Below are 20,115 nucleotides of genomic sequence, written 5' to 3'. Positions count from 1 at the left end.
AAGAAGAAAAAATACCAGGGGTAGAAATTATCACTTGTTAATATAAAGTATTTTGTCCAAAACCAAACAAAGACATTAAAGACACATCCTAGAAGTAAAGCAACTTGCAACTACATAAAAGCCTTATTTATGAATTCTGTTCAATTAAATTTGGGTTTGCAAAGAAAAGAGTAAGTAGATAATCAGGTTAGAGCAAAGAATGTATAAATCAAAAATACTGTGGAAAGAATGACAATATTTATATTAAACATGCATAAAAACAATCCATCAGGATTACCTATATATGGAGAACCAATTGATGTTTAGAAACATTTTAGACAATTATGTATCTATATTAGATAAGGTAATAGTTGCTTAATGTGTCTTACACAATATAACTCAAATAGATCCATACTAGGGGCCCAGTGCACAAATTCGTGTACCTTAAAAGGCACTGTGGACCACGAGGCTGTGATGGGCACAGGGGTGGGTTTTGGCCCATCCTTTGCACCCCTGCCTGGCCCCTCCCACTGCAGCCCTGGTCCTGTCTGCCAGCAGCCCTGTTCCTGACACCACCGCTCCCATGCACTGACAGCAATGGTCCATCCACTGACTGCACAGAGCGATTGGGGCCGGCGCCAGCAGTGGGTGTGAGCGGGGCCTGGGCTGGCACCAGTGGGTGGAGTGGCAGCTACTGCCCCGATTGCCCCTCAGGAGCAGGAGAGGTGGAGAAGCTCTCATGGATAATTGAGGCCAGCAGCCATTGCTGATGGTGCTGAGCAATCGCTACCAGGCACAAGGCATTGGCAGTCGGTGTGAGAGGCAGCTGCTATCCCAGATCATCCCTCAGGAGCAGGGGAAGGTGGAGAAGCTCTGAGGGGTGATTGCGGCCAGCGCCTGACACCAGCAGTGGGTGGGAGTGGCAGCTATAGCGCTGGCAGCAGATACAAGCACCTGGCGGGACCATGGCGGAAGCAAAGAATTTTCAATAACCACCAGAGGCTTGCCCCAATGACAGCGACCAGCAACCCTCCTTGGTCTGGGGCCCCACTCAAATGCTCCAATATCCCTATATGGCCAACATCCTCCATGTTCCATGCTCTGCGTGACATCTGCCTTATTTCTAAAAAGATGAGTTGTAAGCAACTCTCTTAGAGAATCACTTACAGATGCTATCCTATTAGGATATATAATAAAAAGCTAATATGCAAATTGTCCCCTTGACCCAGAATTCAACCAGGAGTTCGACCAGGGGGCAATGCCAGCCTACCAACTGTCTGTGACCCCTCCCCCAGCCAGCCATGGCCCTCCCACCAGCCAACCCCACCTCTGGACAGACCCACGCATGCACAAATTCATGCACCAGGCCTCTAGTGTATTATTAATGATTTATTATGTATAATCATTAATTCATAGGTTAAGAGCCTTCTCAAGGAGTTTATAGTCTACACACAGGGCATTTACACATAGCAGAATATGGTAAATCCTATAAAAAAAATTATAAACAGGGTCCAAGATGAAAGAAATTATTCCCAGTTGGTAGCCATAAAAAAGTTTCACTTACTCTGAGAACAAAATAAATAACTTTCAAAAAACAAAGATAAAATACGTAAAAAGCTCTCCAGGGTGGTGAGAGATGCAAGGCTTAGGAAAGATCTTCCTATGTGTTTTGCATCATCTTTACCTCCTTTATTGCTGAAACCTCTCCCTGATCTTGCATATCATCCACACCTGAAGCAAATCCCACAACCCTAGAGCTTTACTTAACTGGGAAAAGTCAAAGGAAAGAAAAAGAAAAACAACAACACTGATCACATACTAAAAAACAATTTTAATAGGAAGACCTGAGCCAGATGACAATTAAAAAGGAAATATCGTTTGCTCTGGCAATTATGAATATTATAAACAATGATGTGCCATCAATGTTAGTTAATAATTAAATATTTTAAGTAAACTTTCAAGACAAAAATCACATTTTGTTTGTAAATATCTGGTTTTTAATATAATAATGAACAAGTAACAGAAGTTAATTGACTTCTGATTTCCTTTTGATGTGTCCATGTCCTGACTACTGCAATAAAATTTGATAAACTCCTTGGATAATTAAATAATTTATACTTTATCTTGGAATATAAATGGTAAATATTTTTTAACTTTTTGCAAGAAGACAAATCTTAACAGGAAATTCTACCAGAATAGCAACACTCAAATCCACTTACTTTAAGGATCCACAATTTTAAAAAATTGGCTAGAATATTTTACTTGGATTTCAAGAGCAAGTAAATTTAATATAATTTAGACAAAGCTTTCATAAAATTCTCAGATTAAACTAGAGGATAGAAAAAATATTAACACTGTGTGTTGAGTTTTAATATCAGATATTTATATTTCTCCCACTTCAAATTTTTGTCTAAGACATTTTCTTAGTTCCTACTATGTTCTGAATAAAAATATGCTTATTTAGTGAGGATGGATGCATTATGAATATTGTTATTGATATACTAGAGGCACAGTGCACAAAAATTTGTGCACTCGGGGGTGTGGGGTTCCCAAGCCCAGCCTGTGCCCTCTCACATTCCAGGAGCCCTGGGAGACGTCCAACTGATGGTTTGGGACCATTCCCTGCAGGGAATGGGCCTAAGCCACAGTCTGGCCTCCCTCTGCGGGAGGCAACTGGCGGGCCCATCCCATTGCCCCACTGCCACCACTGGTGCCTCCCTATGTCAGAGCAACCAGAGGGGTGATCGAGAGACAGAACCAGCCAGCAAGCAGCCAGCCCCGCCCCCTGATCATCCCTCTGCCGCAGCAGGACACCGCTGGACCCTCTCAATCATTGTCCCCTCCCTCTGCCCACTGGCACCAGCCTTGGCTGGTCTGGTGCTGCCCGCTCACTGGCCCCACCCCTTACCAACTGGTCATTCGCTGTTCCATTGATTTACATATTAATTAGGCTTTTATTGTATAGGATTGCTATGTTTTAATAAACTAATCTTACAGGTAGGAATTCTACTGAAACAACTATACTGAATCATAAATGAAGCCAATCCATAAAACCAATAACAACTGTGTTCAAGATCATAGTAATAACACTGAACTTCTCCTCAAAAACAACTCACAATTCCAAATGCCGCTCCCTACCTCATAACTCTCCATTCCACAACTAAAAAATTATCTGGTTTTAGCTTTTATTATTTCTTCCCTCCATTAGTGTTGAAAAGCAACTTATATAATACATAAAGTCAAATTTTAAAATAACCAGTTATAAGTATTGCATTTAACTGCTCCTGTGAGTTTTTTAAAGATGTTTTTATTTTATTTTTTTTAAGAGAGGAAGAAGAAAAGAGAGAGGGGGAGAGAGAAAGTGGGAGAGGGAGAGAGAATAGAGAAAGAGAGGCAGGAGGAAGAGAGAGAGAAATACCGTATTTTTCGGACCATAAGACGCACTTTTTTCCCCCAGAAGTGGGGGGAAAAAGTCCCTGCGTCTTATGGTCCAAATATAGCCTACACATATACTTTAAAAAAAAGTTTTTTTACTTGCCTGGCTCTGTGTGGTCTCTGTGTGCTTGCCCGGCTCTAAAATGGTTCTAAATGCTGCTGTTTACTTTACAGGGTTGATTACATGTGTTTATGACTGTGATGTTGGGTTTTAATGCACATAAAATATTTTAGGACACTATTTGCTTCAGAATCTTTTTTTCTTCATTTCCCTTCTCTAAAAACTGGTGTGTCTTATAGTCCGGAGTGTCTTATGGTCTGAAAAATACAGTACCAATGTGAGCAAAACTCTATTGGCTGTCTCATGCATAGCCCACACTGGGAATCATGTCCACAACTGGAATGTGTCCCAATTGGAATCCAACCAGCAACTTTTTAGTGCATGGGATGATGCCCAATTAATTGAGCCACACTGGCCAGGGCAACACTGCTTCTGTATTTTAACTATTAAAATGAAAATATTTAAAATTAGTTGAAATATTACAAAAATGTTGTATATATTATAATAAATATAATTATATAATTTTAAAAACTTCTAAAATAGCAGGAGTTTTATTTATACATATAGATGTTTGATAACTAGCTATATAATATTAATGTCTACGGAAACTCAGTTTTATCTAAATTGTCAGATGTTCATTTGGGATTACTGTCTTTCATAAGTAATCATAAATCATATTACCTCATTTCCTCAAAGTGAAACTTCAAAAAGTTCACTATTTTTTCTTTTTTTTTTTGGTTAATCCTCACCAAGGGTATTTTCCCATTGATTTTTAGGGAGAGTGGGAAAGATAGAAAGAAACATTGATGTGAGAGAAACACATAGATTGGTTGCCTCCTGGGACAGGTGCCCAGGTTGGGGAGGAATCTGCAATCAAGGTATGTGACCCTAATAGGAATGGAACCCGGATCCTTTGGTCCAAAGATGGACGCTCTATCCACTGAACTGAATCAGCTAGAAACTATTTTTCAACTTCAACCAGAAGTTATTTACCTGATTGCTTCTTAAATACAGATTTAGATTCTAGCTTTCACTTGTTAGGTACATTTCTTATCTGGTGAATATAATCACATCTGAGTATTAAAGGAAAATATAAATAATATCATCTTTGCTATGTAAATTAGAAATGCCTTTGGGATAAAGCAAGGCCTCCGGGTATTTTCAAATAAGCAGATGCAGAAGAATATTTCTTGTTCAGTTTACTTTCCAACTACTTTAAATACTGTTGCTCTCAGCATTGTTCATATATAATTATTTTCCTTTGAAACATTTATTTTGATAAGAACGTGGAAATTTACCAAAGGAATTACTGAAAAGAATAAGTGAGGCTTTATCAATGATACTGAATGGCTGAAGATTATTGGTGGTGCCACATGTGAACATTTTACAGTGACCTTACTTTTTTTATTGCTTGGGATTCTATTTAAACATTTACATGCCTTTCCTAATTTTTCTTTAAAAACAAACATTTGTTCCTAAGACAGTTTTTAATGCTATAAGATAGTTGTTAACATGTAGTAAAACACTACAGTCTTACTCAATGAGTTTTTATGGTCACCTTTTCCTTAATAGTATATATTCTCATGCATAATCTTATAAAATGAAAATTTATTTTCAAAAAAATGAGGACTGCTCCATGATACTTCCATATGACAGAATGGATGTGCTTGCCATTCATGAGTATAATATAATTTATATTTACCAGGAATTTTTAAGACTCTTTAGTTAGTTTATTAATTATACATTCATTACTACCTCAAAAAAAAGTGAATGATAATTCCCAATAGCAGGATTTGAAGGCCTACACTTAACTTCTAGAATTCTGTCCACATATATGATACTTTGAAGACAAAGACACTCCAGTAACATCAATAACCTTTCACTTGACTTTATGAGTAACTACATAGATTTTATAGATGTCAGACCTAACCTAACTGGGGCCTTCCCATTGTAATTCACATAATTATGTTCAACTGATTAAAGCTCTAAGTCAGATATGACAGATAGGATTTCTCAGCTGCACGAAATCCTATAAGATGGCTGACTGGAAAGCTGTTTTAATTTAGGACTCAACAGGAAAGAGCATTGTGAATAATCAGTAAAAATTACTATGGCATAGAAGGGAAAGAATGTTCACAGAATGGCCAGGTTATTCCAAATTGTTTAAACTGTACTCTGAATAATGGATTCCAAAAATGTTACATTACTCAATTAAATTAACTCTCAAAATACAGTGTGAAAATAAAGTGGTTATTTTAAAAAAAAATCATCTTCCACTCTTACAAAAAAGATTCTTTTCTCTCTCTATCTCCCTCAAACCACAACTAAAAACCATGGACATTGTATATAAAAACTATAAAACAAACTCAAGAAAACTTTGAAGGTGTAGAAAAAAGGCAGACTAGCTAGGACTCTTAGAACCAAAGAAATAACAGTGATGAGTTGTCGGGATTTTCTTTTTGCCTCATATATCCCAGACTTAAAGCAGGAAAGTCGGTAAGTGCAACAAGTGCAATAATAAAATATATATATATATATATATATATATATATATATATATATATATATATATATATATATCAGGAAAACCTATTCTCTAGCCAAAGGACCAGAAAATGGGAACCTAACAAGAAAAAAAAAATGTGGACCCATTCCTCACCTTACCTTCACTGGGGCACTGTTAAAAGTGGCTGGTGGAAAGACAAAACTTTCACTACTACCCAGTAGTAATAAGATTCCGCTCTCTCCATGCTGTCATTGGAGGTCACTTGAAGAGGCACTCCTTCCTACAACCAGGGTGTATCAATGGAGGCCTAGTAGAAGTTAATAATGCCATATCTGAAATTAAGAATACAGTAGGAGGAATCAACAGCAGGTTAGATGAAGTAGAGCAGTGAGGTCTGAAAGATTGGTGACCACTTAAGTAGAAGATTGAATTAGAAATTTGGAAGAAAGGTAACAATCACAGCAAAGAAGAAAGAAGAATTTTTTAAAATGAAGATAGTTTAAGGGACCTGCAGGACACATGAAGCATAACAACATCCTCATCAAGCATAACAACATCCTCATCATAGAAGTAACAGAAGGAGAAGAGAGAGAGCAAGGGATTGAGAACCTATCTGAGGAAATAATGACTTGAAATTTCCCTAACATGGTGAAGAAAGCAGACAAGTTCAGGAAGCAAAAAGAGGCCCAAACAAGAAGATCCCAAAGACATATCACAATGGAAATGGCAAAGATTAAAAATAAAGAAAGGATCTTAAAGTTCAACAAAAAAGACATTTAGTTTTACCTACAAGGGAGCTACCATAAAACTGTCAGCTAATTTCTCAACAGAAACATTTCAGGTCAGAGGGACTGACATGAAATATTCAAAGTAATAAAAATCAAGAACCTGCCCCCAAGACTACTTTACCCACAAGGTTATCATTTAAAATTGAAGAAGAAATAAAAGATTTTCACAAACAAGAAAAAGCTAAGCAGTTCACTATCACCAAACTAGTATTACAAGAAATGTTAAAGGGAATTATTTTATAATTATAAAGAATAAAATGGGGGCTCCAGTGGCGCAATCGGTTAGCACGCGGTACTTATAAGAATAAAATGGTAGCAAACATACCTATGAATAATCACTTTAAATACAAATGGTTAATGCTCCAATCAAAAGATATGTAGGAGCCGAATAGATAGTAAAATATCCATATATATATATATATATATATGTTGTCTACAAGAAACCCACCTCAGAGCAAAAGATATACACAGACTCAAAATGTGCTTTTGGTAGCAGCAGTTCAAAATAAACTCATACTAACAGTTAAACTCAAATATCTATGAATCATAGAAAATAATTTTCTATGAACAAATTCATAAGGAAAATACATATAAACAATGTTTCTATTTGTATGGTATTCTATTAGAGAAATAAAATTTTTTAATATATTTTTATTGATTTCATAGAGGAAGTGAGGAGAAAGAGAAACATCAATGCTGAGAGAGAATCATAGATCAGCTGCCTCGTGCACACTTCACTATGGGGATGTATCCCACAAACTGAGCATGTGCCCTGACCAGGAATTGACCCATGACCTCTTGATTCATAGGTTGAGACTCAACCACTAAGCAATATTGGCCGGGCTCAAAATCTTATTTTTAATAACATAAACTTCTACTTAGAATTATTGGAAACTCTTTTTACATGTTTCTTTTTTCAGAAATCAAGAAAATAAACAATTACATTGATATGAATATACTTATCATAATACTTATCAAACTCCATTATAAATTGTCTCTTTCTGAAAATGTTTTCTGACCAGACAATATTCTTTAATAGCTAAGCACAGAGCCATCTTTCGCTAACTTTTAGCAGTGTCAGACACTCAAATGATACTCAACTGAGATTTTTAAATGAGCAAATGTCATAGGGATATCTGTTTTAACAATGACCATGCATTTCTAATCTCACACTCTGGCTTTCCTTGAACATTTGGTATCTATCTCCTAGGCATCCACTCTAAAAGGTAATAACTTTCCCCTCAATATCCATTTAAAAGGTCTTAACAATTTCCATTGGTTGCCTTTATACTAAATTTTATAAATTATTTTCTTTGGTGACTTATGTCTTGTTTTACCTTAAAGTGAAGATATAAAACAGAATTGATGTTTGAAAAATAAATCAATAAGATATTCAGAGCTAAGAGACTAAGAGCCTTGATAGAGGGTATGGAAGTTAAGGACACAGAGGAATTACTTTAAGTGACACTGAGAAAGAGACAGTAACTGAACTTGGGAATTGATTTTCTGTTCAAAAACAGACCAAAAGGTATCGAAGATTACCCTCAAGATGTGAAATTTAATGAAAAGTAAGAAAATGGCAAGCTTGTGGAAGTGAAAAAGTTATATAGTGAAAAAACTCAAAGGAGAAGCCAATAATTTCTAAAAATGAAATATTAAACTTGTAGGGCACCATTTGATATGAAATAGAAATGCCATAGGCAATGAATAAAGTATTTTTTTTAAAGGATATAAAATGGCTCTTAGACTATTTATACATAAATTTTTTAAGAGTTCAGGTGGAGAACTTTTTTATTTATTTTTTAAATCCTTACCTGAGGCTATGATTTTATTGGAGAGAGTGAGAGAGAGAGAGACAGACAGACAGACAGACAGACATTGATTAGTTGTCTCTCATAGGCATCCCAACCAGAGCTCAAACCCAAAACTTGGATATGTGCCCTGACTTAGAATTGAACCCTCAACCTCTTGGTGCACAGGATGACACTCCAGTCAACTGAGCCACACCAGTTAGGGCAAAATAATTCTCTTTCCATATATGTTCTCATACACATCCTTTTGGTTCTGTTACTCTTTAGAATCCTGACTAATATACCCACTTTCAATAATGAATAGAGCAACTAGAGAGAAGATCAACAAGGAAATAGAAGACCTGAACAACACTATTAACAAATTAGAACTAATTAACATTAAAATACTCTCCTCCAAACGTATACTGGTTTATATAAACTAGAGGTCCGGAGAATGAAATTCGTGCATGGGGGAGGTGTGACCCTCAGACCAATCTGCACCTTCTCCAATTGAGGAGCCCTTGGCTCCTAACCGCTCACCTGCCTGCCTTCCTGGTCACCCCTAACTGCCCTTCCCTGCCAGCCTGGTCGCCCCTATTAATTTTTTTCTTAAAATGTTATCCCCTTCACACACAATTGTACAATATTTGACTTCCTCACTGGCTTCTCCCTCTCCACAATTTTTCTCTCTCCTTTATGTAACACTTTTCCCTATTGACTCATCATTTATAAACTTTTTTTTCTCCCTTATTTCCTACTCGGTTCCATCATCCTTCTTCCCATCTTTTTCCAACCCTCCCTTCTTCCCCACATTCCTTCTTTCCTTTATCTTTACCCCTCCACTCCCTCCCCTTTTCCTTTCTTCAAACTTAATTTTTTTCTTCACTTCCTCCCTCAGACCTGCTTTGTTCCCTCCCCCATTCTCCTTTTAAGCTCTACTAGCTCCCCTTTAAAACTTTTCTTCCCTTCCCTCCCTCTTTCTCTCTCATCCTACCTTTCTCATACATTCTTCTCTACTTACTTCCACTGTTTTAATATTTATATTTACTTACCTATCTAATTGTTCACTATCATTTCTTTTTTATTTTCTGATTCCTACTTTTAAAATCTGTCCCCAGTACACAACTATACTTGATTTTCATAACTCCTACAGTTCACTCTACATCCTCTTTCCTTAACTCTGCTCTCTACTAAATTCTGAGCAGAGGGCAGGGACATAGCTTGCTGATCTGGTGATGATGTGACACTGTAATGGATAATTTGCATATTTCTCTATTATTAATATAGATACTTTTTAAGTGCACATAGAATATTCCAAGTATAGACCATATACTAGGTCATTAAAAAAAGAAACCTCAATAAATGTAAAAAGATAGAAATAACACAAAGGATATTCTCTGAACAAAATGGAATAAATTTGGAAATCAAATAGAAAATTGGAAAACTCACAAATATTGAGCACCCTTCTAAATAAACAATGGATCAAAGAGGAAATCAAAAGAAAAATCAGAAAATATTTTGAAACAAAGGAAAATAAAGACAGAATATTAAAACTTATGGGATTCAACTAACCAGTGCTTAGATTAAAATATATAGCTCTAAAATATATAGCTCTAAATACTTATATATTAAGGAAAAAGAAAGGACTGAAGTCAATAACCTAATGTTCCACCATAAGACAGAAAAAAAGAATAAACTGAAGGCAAAAGCAAAAAGAAGGAATTATAAAAATTAGAGAAGTTGATGAAATAGAGAATAGAAAAACAATAGATAAAATTAATGAAACCAAAAGCTGGTACTTTGAAAGACCAAAAGAAAACAAAAAACAAAAAACCAACGAACAAATCTTTAGCTAAATTGGCATGGTACAAAACAAAGAAGCCTCTTATCAATAGAACTGGAAATTTAAAAGTGACCTGACTGGTATGGCTCAGTTGACTGGGTGTCATCTCCAAACTAAGGAATTGGTGGTTTGATTCCTAGTAGGAGCACATGCTCAGGTTGCAGACTTGGTCCCAGGTGAGGGTCGTGCAGGAGGCATCTGATCTATTATATGTTCTGCTCTCACACTGATATGTCTCTCTCCCTCTCCCTCTCTCTCTTCTCTCTCTCTAAAAATCAATGGAGGATTAAAAAATAACTTTTAGAGGTAACTGCTGTTACCATTCTTTTAAAGAAGAAATTTAGGCTGTCTTGCATGGCTTAGTGGTTGAGCCTTGACCTATGAACCAGGAGAACATGGTTCAATTCCTAGTCAGGGCACTTGCCCGGGATGAGGGCTTGATCTCCAGTGTGGGATGTGCAGGAGGCAGCCGATCAATGATTCTCTGTCATCATTGATGTTTCTACCTCTCTTTCTCTCCCTTCATCTCTGAAATCGATAAAAATATATTTAAGAAAAAGAAATGTTAAAGTGTATATTACTAACAACTTAATTGAAGCCAAAGGGACTACAAAGAAATATATAAAAAATGTATATTAGCAAGTTAGGTAACCTAGAATAAATGGACAAATTCCTAGAAAACCCTAACTGACTCATAAAAAAATAGAAAACCTGAATTAACAAGTAAGATTTCAATTAGTAATAAGAAAACAGTTATCCACAAAGGAAGCCCAGGACTGGTTAGGATCATCACCGAAATCTACTGAACACTTAAAGAAGAATTAATACCAATACTTCAGACATTTTCTCTCTTTCAAAATATAGAACAAAGGGAATACATCCTAATCCATTTTATAAAGCTAATATAAACTCTGATCGAAAAGGAAAAAATAAAAACAGACAAGGACATCACAAGGAAAAGAACTACAAAGTAATTTCTCTTATAAATACAGTTAAATCTTGATCAGTTCACAAATACTTAGTGTCCACAGGCTCACAGGAACCTAACAGTTAATTTACCATAGGAGCAATAGTTCAGTGTGTGCTAATTCAGTGTTTGCAATGACTTTATAGAAAACAACTGCTGTGATTAATAATAATTGACTGTAAACATTAATTTTACTGGGTAAAATAACATGTCTGGAATTTGCTTCAAAATAATTCATGGGTTATAGAGGAAGCAGAGTAGCAGAAGGGAATAGAAGTTTATAGATGAAACAATATTTCTCATGTGTTGATAACTGTTCAAGCTGGGTGATGATAAACATGGGAGTAAATTAATGTATTATCTCTGCCTTTGCAACTAATTAAAATTTTCCACAATAAAAAAGTAAAACATTTACTACAAATGCACATATAAAGACATCTCACCAAAAACCTAAGGACATATAATAAAGTACCAAAATACTAAAAAATAATAATAAATAAAGCCAGTATTTTTCCAAAATGGTACTAATGGCATTTGGAGTAGTATAATTCTTTAATTGAGCAGGATTATCCTATTCATTTAGGATATTTGGCAATCCCAGCCTTCTTCCACTATGTCAGTAGCACCGCTGATTGAAACCAAGGATGAGGCAAAGCTTTGTCCACAAGGCCATTGTTCACAGTATCTCTATAAAACTTCTTAAAAATAAAATAACCTTAATGTACAATAGGAAGACACCAGTTAAATATAAATATGGTTTATCAAAATAATGGAATACATTATAACACCTAAGAATATTATACGTCCTTTTAAAGAAAAGCCACCCCGGAAAGACATTTTTCAAAAACCTTCCTTACCCTGGCTGCTGGCAGCTGGCCTAGCCCCCCACATTGGCCTGGCACCACCAGCATCCACTGCCACCCACCCCAGTTCCCCATTCCCCACTAGGCAATCAGCGCCTGCCAGCTGGGGGGGAGGACGAGAAGGTTGGCTGGTAGGCCCTGTTCAGGGTGGTCAATGTGCATCATAGTGACTGGTTGTTCTGGTCATTCTGCTGTAAGGATCGCTGTGCTTTTATATAAATAGGCGAAAAATAGAAATATTAAATAATGAGAACAATGACCTAAAAATATTTTAATATTTGCTTCTGTCACAACCAAGAGTAAAGTGAAGAATTAAAGAATAGCTTTGAAAAGTTAAAAAATATAACATATTAGCAAATTTAAAAATATATAAAAATAAAAGAAGAGGAGAATAAAGAAAGAAAAACAAAAATGATAACTGAAGTCCCAAGAACATATCTTCTCAAAGGTTTACTCTGCAAAAAAACAGAGAGGGCAGAGTGATCACATTTTATCCCAAGGATAATTGAGGAAGTTACAAGGGTATGTTAACAAAAGATTTTATTCTGATTATCATAAGGGAAATCTGACTGATGAATGAGACATACAAGCAACATGAGGAAAAACTGATTACACTATTTTAAGACTTCACAATAATCAAGGACAGTGAAATTAAACATATATATATATATATCTCACAGATTTTAAAAAGCCAAATGCGAGCAATAACTGAATTATCCCAGGGCAAGAGATTCCAAACGGAAATGTAGTTCAGAGTATCAACAATAATATTCAGGAGAATCCAAGATGGCTGCTCTGGTAGGCACCTAGCCGCAGCCGCCGCACGCAACAATTTCAATAAAATACAACTAAAATATAAAATAGACATTACACAGAACTACAGGAAAGTCGACTGACTGGAAATTCTACAACAAGAAGCAAGGAGAAAACCAGAAGGAAGAGCGGAGGAGCTGTAAGAGCCTAAGGTACGGAGACACGCGACACGCGCCAAGAGGACAGAGCGGGAGAGGAGGGCGGCTGAGTGCCTGGCTGGTGTTCCCTAGCGGGAAGTAGATAAAAGCTCCGACTGTGCTGGGCCCAGCTCCAACTGCACTGAACCTCAGTTCTAGAACAGACCCCGAGGACCCAGTCTCATCCAGAGGGAGCTGGGCTGTAAGGCGGAACCCCAGGGGAGCAGCGAAAGGAGGTCCCAGAGGCGCGCACATTGTGCACAGAGAAGGGACAGCCGGCTGTGCCGCGGGATTGCGCTGGCGGGAAGGAGACAGGGGCTCCAGACTGCTCTGAACGCCACCTTCAACTCCACTTCCAACTGAACTGAACCCCAGTTTCGGGCCCATTGGGGGACAGACTACACTGTTTGGTAGCAGGCGATCACGGGCACCTTACTCTCAGAGGCGCTTGCAACAAGTACTGAAGGACCCTGAGTCTCAGGAGTCGCATAGGGCGGGGCGGACAGAAGCCAAAGGTATAGGCTCCACCCTGAAACCCCGCCCCATCAGAAAAGTTGCCTGCGAAAATGCCTAAACCAAATAGATCACAAACGAAAGAAATGGAGGACAAAAAGCGACTGGATATAGAGTTCAAAACCACACTTATACGGTTTTTCAAAAGTTTCCTAGAAAAGGCCGATAAAATAAATGAGACCTATGAGGATATGAAAAGGGATCAACAAGAAATAAAGAATACATTGTCTGAAATAAAAAAATATTATACAGAGTCCTAAAAACAGAATAGAAGATCGCAAGAATCAGGTCAAAGATTTGGAACATAAAGAGCCAGAAGACACTCCTCTGCAGAAGCTAGAAGGCAAGAGAATCCAGAAAATTGAAGATAATGTAAGAAACCTCTGGGACAACTTCAAATGATCCAACATCAGAATTATGGGGGGTCCCAGAAGATGAGAGAGAGCAAGATATCAAAAACATACTGAAAGAAATAGTGACAGAAAACTTCCCCCACCTGGTGAAAGAATTAGACTTACAAGTCCAGGAAGCGTACAGAACTCCAAACAAAAGGAATCCAAAGAGGACCACACCAAAACAAATCATAATTAAGATTCCAAGAGCAAAAGATAAAGAGATAATATTAAAAGCAGCAAGAGCTAAGCAGGTAGTTACCTATAAAGGAGCACCTATACGATTGTCAACTGATTTCTCAACAGAAACCATGCAGGCCAGACGGGAATGGCAAGAAATATTCAAGGTGATGAGTAGTAAGAACCTACAGCCAAAGATAATCTATCCAGCAAAGCTATCACTCAGAATCGAAGGCCAGATAAAGAGCTTCACTAATAAAAAAAAGCTAAAGGAGTTCACCACCACCAAACCAGAATTATATGAAGTGCTGAAGGGGGTTCTTTCGGAAGAGAAAGTAAATAAAGATAAAAATTATGAACAACAAATACGTAACTATCAACAAGTGAATCTAAAACCCAAGGAAATTAAAAAAAAATCTGATGAACAATATTAACTGTTGAATATAATAGAATCAGAGGTATGGAAGGGGAGTGAACTAATGATTCTTGGGGAAAAAAGGAGAGGGGGATGTGGGAAGAGACTGAACATAAACTGTGCACCTATGGATGAGGACAATGGGGGGTGGGGAAAGGGCAGAGGGTGGGGTGGGAAGGGGGGGGAAAGGAACATTTGTAATAATATGAACAATAAAAATTTATTTAAGAAAAAAAATAATAATATTCAGGTTACATAATCATGACTCCAATAAAGAAAAAGAAAAATGCATCCATATGCTTAGCTTCTCATTTAGAAAATGAAATGGAATTCATTTAATAGGAAAGCAAGTTTTTAATTGCTCTTCTAAGTATCATGGGAGTACTATTTATCAAATGTTTGATAAGGAGTACCTAACATCACTCCACTGTTTCTAATGACCAAGTAAAGGCCTAATAATCTACAGTTGAATAACGGCATCTCACACTGGATAATACAGTATTAAGTGAAATCCCTCAACCTACTACAGAATATTTACTATACTCTGTCAAGGTCATCTCAGGCTTTAAAGTAAATACTGCAATTATCTTAGGGGGAAATGGAGCATGTCTAGAAAGATGCCAAAAAGAGCAATCTAAGAGTAAGAAACCAAACAACAGGGACTTCTACAATTTTTAATGTTGAGCTATAACAGCTAATCAATCTTCCCCCCTCTCTCTCTCTTTCTCCCTCCCTCCCTCCTCCCTCCATCCCTCCATCCCTCTTTCTCTCTCTCTCCACGTTACAGTTTACCTCTTTCTTGCAAGCTTCCCAAATATGTCAGAATATGAGCAAAAGATAAGGCTTACTTATATGTACTACCTGGTGAACTGGCACCCCTGAAATAAATCCAATACTTTTATCATTTGGAAATCAAATACATCTCTTTCAGTTAGCAATTTTCAACTGGTGTGCTATAAGAATTTGAACATATGCGATACCTGACTAGTCAGAGGCACTGACTTCTTTTCCTTTAAGTTTTTAAATAAAAAATGACAACAGTCAACACAGTGATAGCCCTCTGGTGTGAATGAATCAAACGTATACATATTTTTTTGACAGATGGGCAAAAGATGTATTTTTTGGTATGCCGCAGAAGTTTAGTAATTAGCTGATGTGTGCCATGAGGTAAAAAAGATTGAAAATTGCCACTTTAGGGGATTAACACCAAGTCTTAATTTTCATAATGAAAAACAAATTCGACAAGCAAAATACTCATGAAAAAATAAGCCGGGCACTTACCTTTCCACAATCAAACTGACTGTGTGTGTGACATCTGGGTTTGTCACCTGGAGACGTTTCCACAAAGTCCATACAAATTCTTTATCAGCCTTTAAAAAAAAAATAGACATTTTAAATGTATTGCTTTGTAGCTGTAATGGAGAAGACAATACACTACATAAAGTTAAAAATGAAAACACCAAGTTACTTGATTACTAGTACTATAACTATAAAATAGATTCTTAAAAAATATAGTGGGAAGCTTTATTTTAAAAAGTTCTTGTACTGATAACCCATATACACTTTCATTATTTCTACCCTTCACATTTTAGAGTATAAACACTGAAATGCTGAAAACAAGGTAAATTTGCTCTAAAAGGAAATGGCCCTCTAGCTACTGCTCTCTTCTCAGCAAAATTCCTTGAGCCTTCTGTCTCCATTTCTTTACTTCCCATTTACTCTATAACCTCATCCAGTAATATTCCCCTTGACACTATTATTCTAAAATCATTTTTAAAGATCATTTATATACCTAAATCCAAATGGACAATAAATAGTCCATAAGGCCTTGATCAGTTATTATCAACTATTGACTGTCAGGAATCACTTTTTTATTTACTATATTTTATTGATTTTTTTACAGAGAGGAAGGGAGAGGGATAGACAGCTAGAAACATTCATGAGAGAGAATCATCAACCAGCTGCCTCCTGCACACCCACTACCGAGGATGTGCCTGTAACCAAGGTACATGCCCTTGACTGGAATGGAACCTGGGACCTTTCAGTCCCCAGACCGACGCTCTATCCACTGAGCCAAACGGATTTCGGCAAGAATCACTTTTTTTTTTTTTTTTAATAAATGTTTATTGTTCATATTATTACAAATGTTCCTTCCCGCCCCCCACCCCCCATTGCTCTCCTCCACCAGGTTCCCACCCCACCCTCTGCCCTTTCCCATCCCCCATTGTCCTCATCCATAGGTGCACAGTTTACGTTCAGTCTCTTCCCACATCCCCCTCTCCTTTTTTCCCCAAGAATCTTCAGTACACTCCCCTTCCATACTTCTGATTCTATTATACTCAACAGTATATTAATATTGTTCATCAGATTTTTTTTTAATTTCCTTGGGTTTTAGATTCACTTGTTGATAGTTACATATTTGTTGTTCATAATTTTTATCTTTATTTACTTTCTCTTCTGAAAGAACCCCCTTCAGCAATTCATATAATTCTGGTTTGGTGGTGATGAACTCCTTTAGCTTTTTTTTTATTAGTGAAGCTTTTTATCTGGCCTTCGATTCTAAGTGATAGCTTTGCTGGATAGATTATCTTTGGCTGTAGGTTCTTACTATTCTCTTTGTCTTTTGCTCTTGGAATTTTAATTATGATGTGTCTTGGTGTGGTCCTCTTTGGATTCCTTTTGTTTGGAGTTCTGTGCGCTTCCTGGACTTGTAAGTCTAATTCTTTCACCAGGTGGGGGAAGTTTTCTGTCACTATTTCTTTCAGTATGTTTTTGATATCTTGCTCTCTCATCTTCTGGGACCCCCATAATTCTGATGTTGGTTTGCTTGAAGATGTCCCAGAGGTTTCTTACATTATCTTCAATTTTCTGGATTCTCTTGCCTTCCTGCTTCTGCGGAGGAGTGTCTTCTGGCTCTTTATGTTTCAAATCTTTGACCTGATTCTTGCGATCTTCCATTCTGTTTTTATGACTCTGTATAATATTTTTTATTTCAGACAATGTATTCTTTATTTCTTGTTGATCCCTTATCATTTCTTGTTGATTCTTTATTAATTCTAGTTGATCCCTTTTCATATCCTCATAGGTCTTATCGATCTTTTCTAGGAAATTCTTGAAAAATCTTACAAGCATAGATTTGAACTCTATATCCAGTCGCTTTTTGTCCTCCATTTCTTTCGTTTGTGATCTATTTTGATGTCTCGGCATTTTTGCAGCTTCCCTGATGGGGCAGGGTCTCAGGGTGGAGCCTACGGCCTTGGCTTCCATCAGCCCCGCCCTATGCGGCTCCTGGGTCTCAGGGTCCTTCATTACTCACTGCAAGCACCTCTGAGCAAAAGGTGCCCTCGATTTTCGCCTGCTACCAAACAGTCAAGGCTCTCCCCCAATGAGCCCGGTATTGGGGTTCAGTTCAGTTGGAAGTGGAGTTGGAGGTGGCGGCGTTCAGAGCAGTCTGGAGCTTTTTTCTCCTTCCCACCAGGGCAATCCCGCGGCACAGCCAACTGTCCCTTCTCTGCAAGCAATGTGCGCGCCTCTGTGACCTCCTTTCGCCGCTCCCCCGGGGTTCTGCCTTACAGCCCAGCTCCCTATGAATAAGCCTGGGTCCCCGGGGTCTGGCCTAGAACCGGGGTTCAGAGCAGTGGGAACTGAGGCCCAGCACAGTCGGAGCTTTTATCTCTTTCCCGCTAGGGAATGCCAGCCAGGCACTCAGCCTCCCCCTCCTCTCCGGCTCCGTCCTCTCTGCGCTTGTAATGTACCTTAGGCTTTCACAGCTCCTCTGATTTTCCTTCTGGTTTTCTCCTTGCTTCTCATTGTAGAATTTCCAGTCAGTCGACTTTCCTGTAGTTCTGGGTAATGTCCATTTTATATTTTAGTTGTATTTTATTGAAATTGTTGTGTGCAGCTGCGGCTAGGTGTTTACCTGTGCAGCCATCTTGGATTATTGGCAGGAATCACTTTTGAGTAGTTTGTATTTTCTTTAAATAGTGATGCTGAGATTCTGATTTGTTTCAGGTAAGGTTCAAGTATTTTTTTAAAGCTCCTAAGGTAATTGTGTGCACACAATTTTGAGAACCACTGCTTTAAGTGAACTCATTTAATCCCATGGTTTTTTACATATCAACTTTACATTGATGACTCCCACCCATATCTTGAATCTCCAACTGCTTAACAATTCTACTTGAATGTCTAATAGGTATCTCAAATTTAACTTACCCAAAATAAAATGTTTGATTTCCTACCCTTCCCGAAACGTACACCTCTGTGTCTCAGAAACTGACACCATCTACTCATTTGTCCAAAGGCCTAAGATTCAATCTGAGTTGCTCTCTTTTTCCCACATTTCATATCCAAACCATCAGTAAATCCTACTGGCTTTAGCTATAAAATATGCCCAATTCTAAGCACTTTTCAACTCTTCCATAACTATCATCCTTGTCCAAGTCAAGTCCATCTGTTGCCCAGCTCTCCATCTCTTGCCTAGCCTTTTAACAAGTTACCCAAAAAGCATCCCCCATCAGATTAGCAACTATTTTCTCAAAAGAAACACATCAGGCCAGAAGGGAATGGAATGAAATATACAAAGTCATGCAAAAGAAGCATCTGAATCTAAGAATACTATACCTAGCAAGGCTATCAATAAAAATTGAGAGTGAAATCAGGAGCTTCACAGAAAAAAAAAAAAAGGACTAAGGGAGTTTATCACCACCAAACAAGCAAGAAATGCAAAAGAGTCTGCTATAAAAAGAAGAAATAGGAAGTGAAAAAGGAACATAGGCATAAAAAATAAAAATGGCGACAAACAAGTACCTATCAATAACTTTAAATGTAAATGGATTAAATGCCCCAATCAAAAGACATAGGGTTACTGAGGGAATAAGAAAATATGAACCATGTATCTGCTGACTACAGGAAACCCACCTCAGAAAAAAGGACTCATACAGACTGATGGGAAAGGGATGGAAAAAGGTATTTCAGGCGAATGGAAATGAAAAAACAGCTGGGGTAGCAATAATTATATCTGACAAATTAGATCTCAAAGTGGAGGATATTAATAAGAGATAAGGAAAGCCACTGCACAATACTAAAGGGAGCAATCCAACAAGAAAAAATAACTCTGGTAAACATATATACACTCAGCCCTAACTTATTTGGCTCACTGGATAGAGCATCAGCCTGTGGACTGAAATGTCTCAGGTTCAATTCCGGTCAAAGGCATGTTCCTTGATTGTGGGCATATGCCCAGAAGGAGGTGTGCAGGAGGCAGCTGATAGATGTTTCTCTCTCATCAATATTTTTAACTCTCTATCCCTAGCCCTTCCTCTCTGTAAAAAATAAATATTTTTTTTTTTTAAAAAAACAGACATATACGCACCCAATACAGGAACACCCAAATACATTTAAAAACAACAACAACAGCAACATCATAGGCCACCA

At 37.5% G+C, this 20,115-nt stretch overlaps 1 protein-coding gene across 6 annotated transcripts in view; it reads right to left on the bottom strand.

Annotated features, from left to right (window-relative positions):
• CNTLN (centlein) overlaps positions 1-20,115 on the bottom strand; it is a 227,117-nt gene that overhangs the window by 202,979 nt on the left and 4,023 nt on the right. For all 6 annotated transcript variants that reach the window (XR_006741321.1, XM_036434125.2, XM_036434127.2 and 3 more), the window contains exon 2: positions 15,964-16,052. Coding sequence is in view for 5 of the 6 variants with exons in the window: in XM_036434125.2 (XP_036290018.1) it covers positions 15,964-16,052 (89 nt within the window). In the remaining variant the exon portion in view is untranslated. The remainder of the gene's footprint in view (positions 1-15,963; positions 16,053-20,115) is intronic.

This window comes from Pipistrellus kuhlii, unplaced genomic scaffold (assembly GCF_014108245.1).
Source record: "Pipistrellus kuhlii isolate mPipKuh1 unplaced genomic scaffold, mPipKuh1.p scaffold_m20_p_12, whole genome shotgun sequence".
Lineage (NCBI taxonomy): Eukaryota > Metazoa > Chordata > Mammalia > Chiroptera > Vespertilionidae > Pipistrellus > Pipistrellus kuhlii.
Note: the sequence above shows the minus strand (reverse complement) of the source record. Positions and strands in the feature narration are given on the sequence as shown.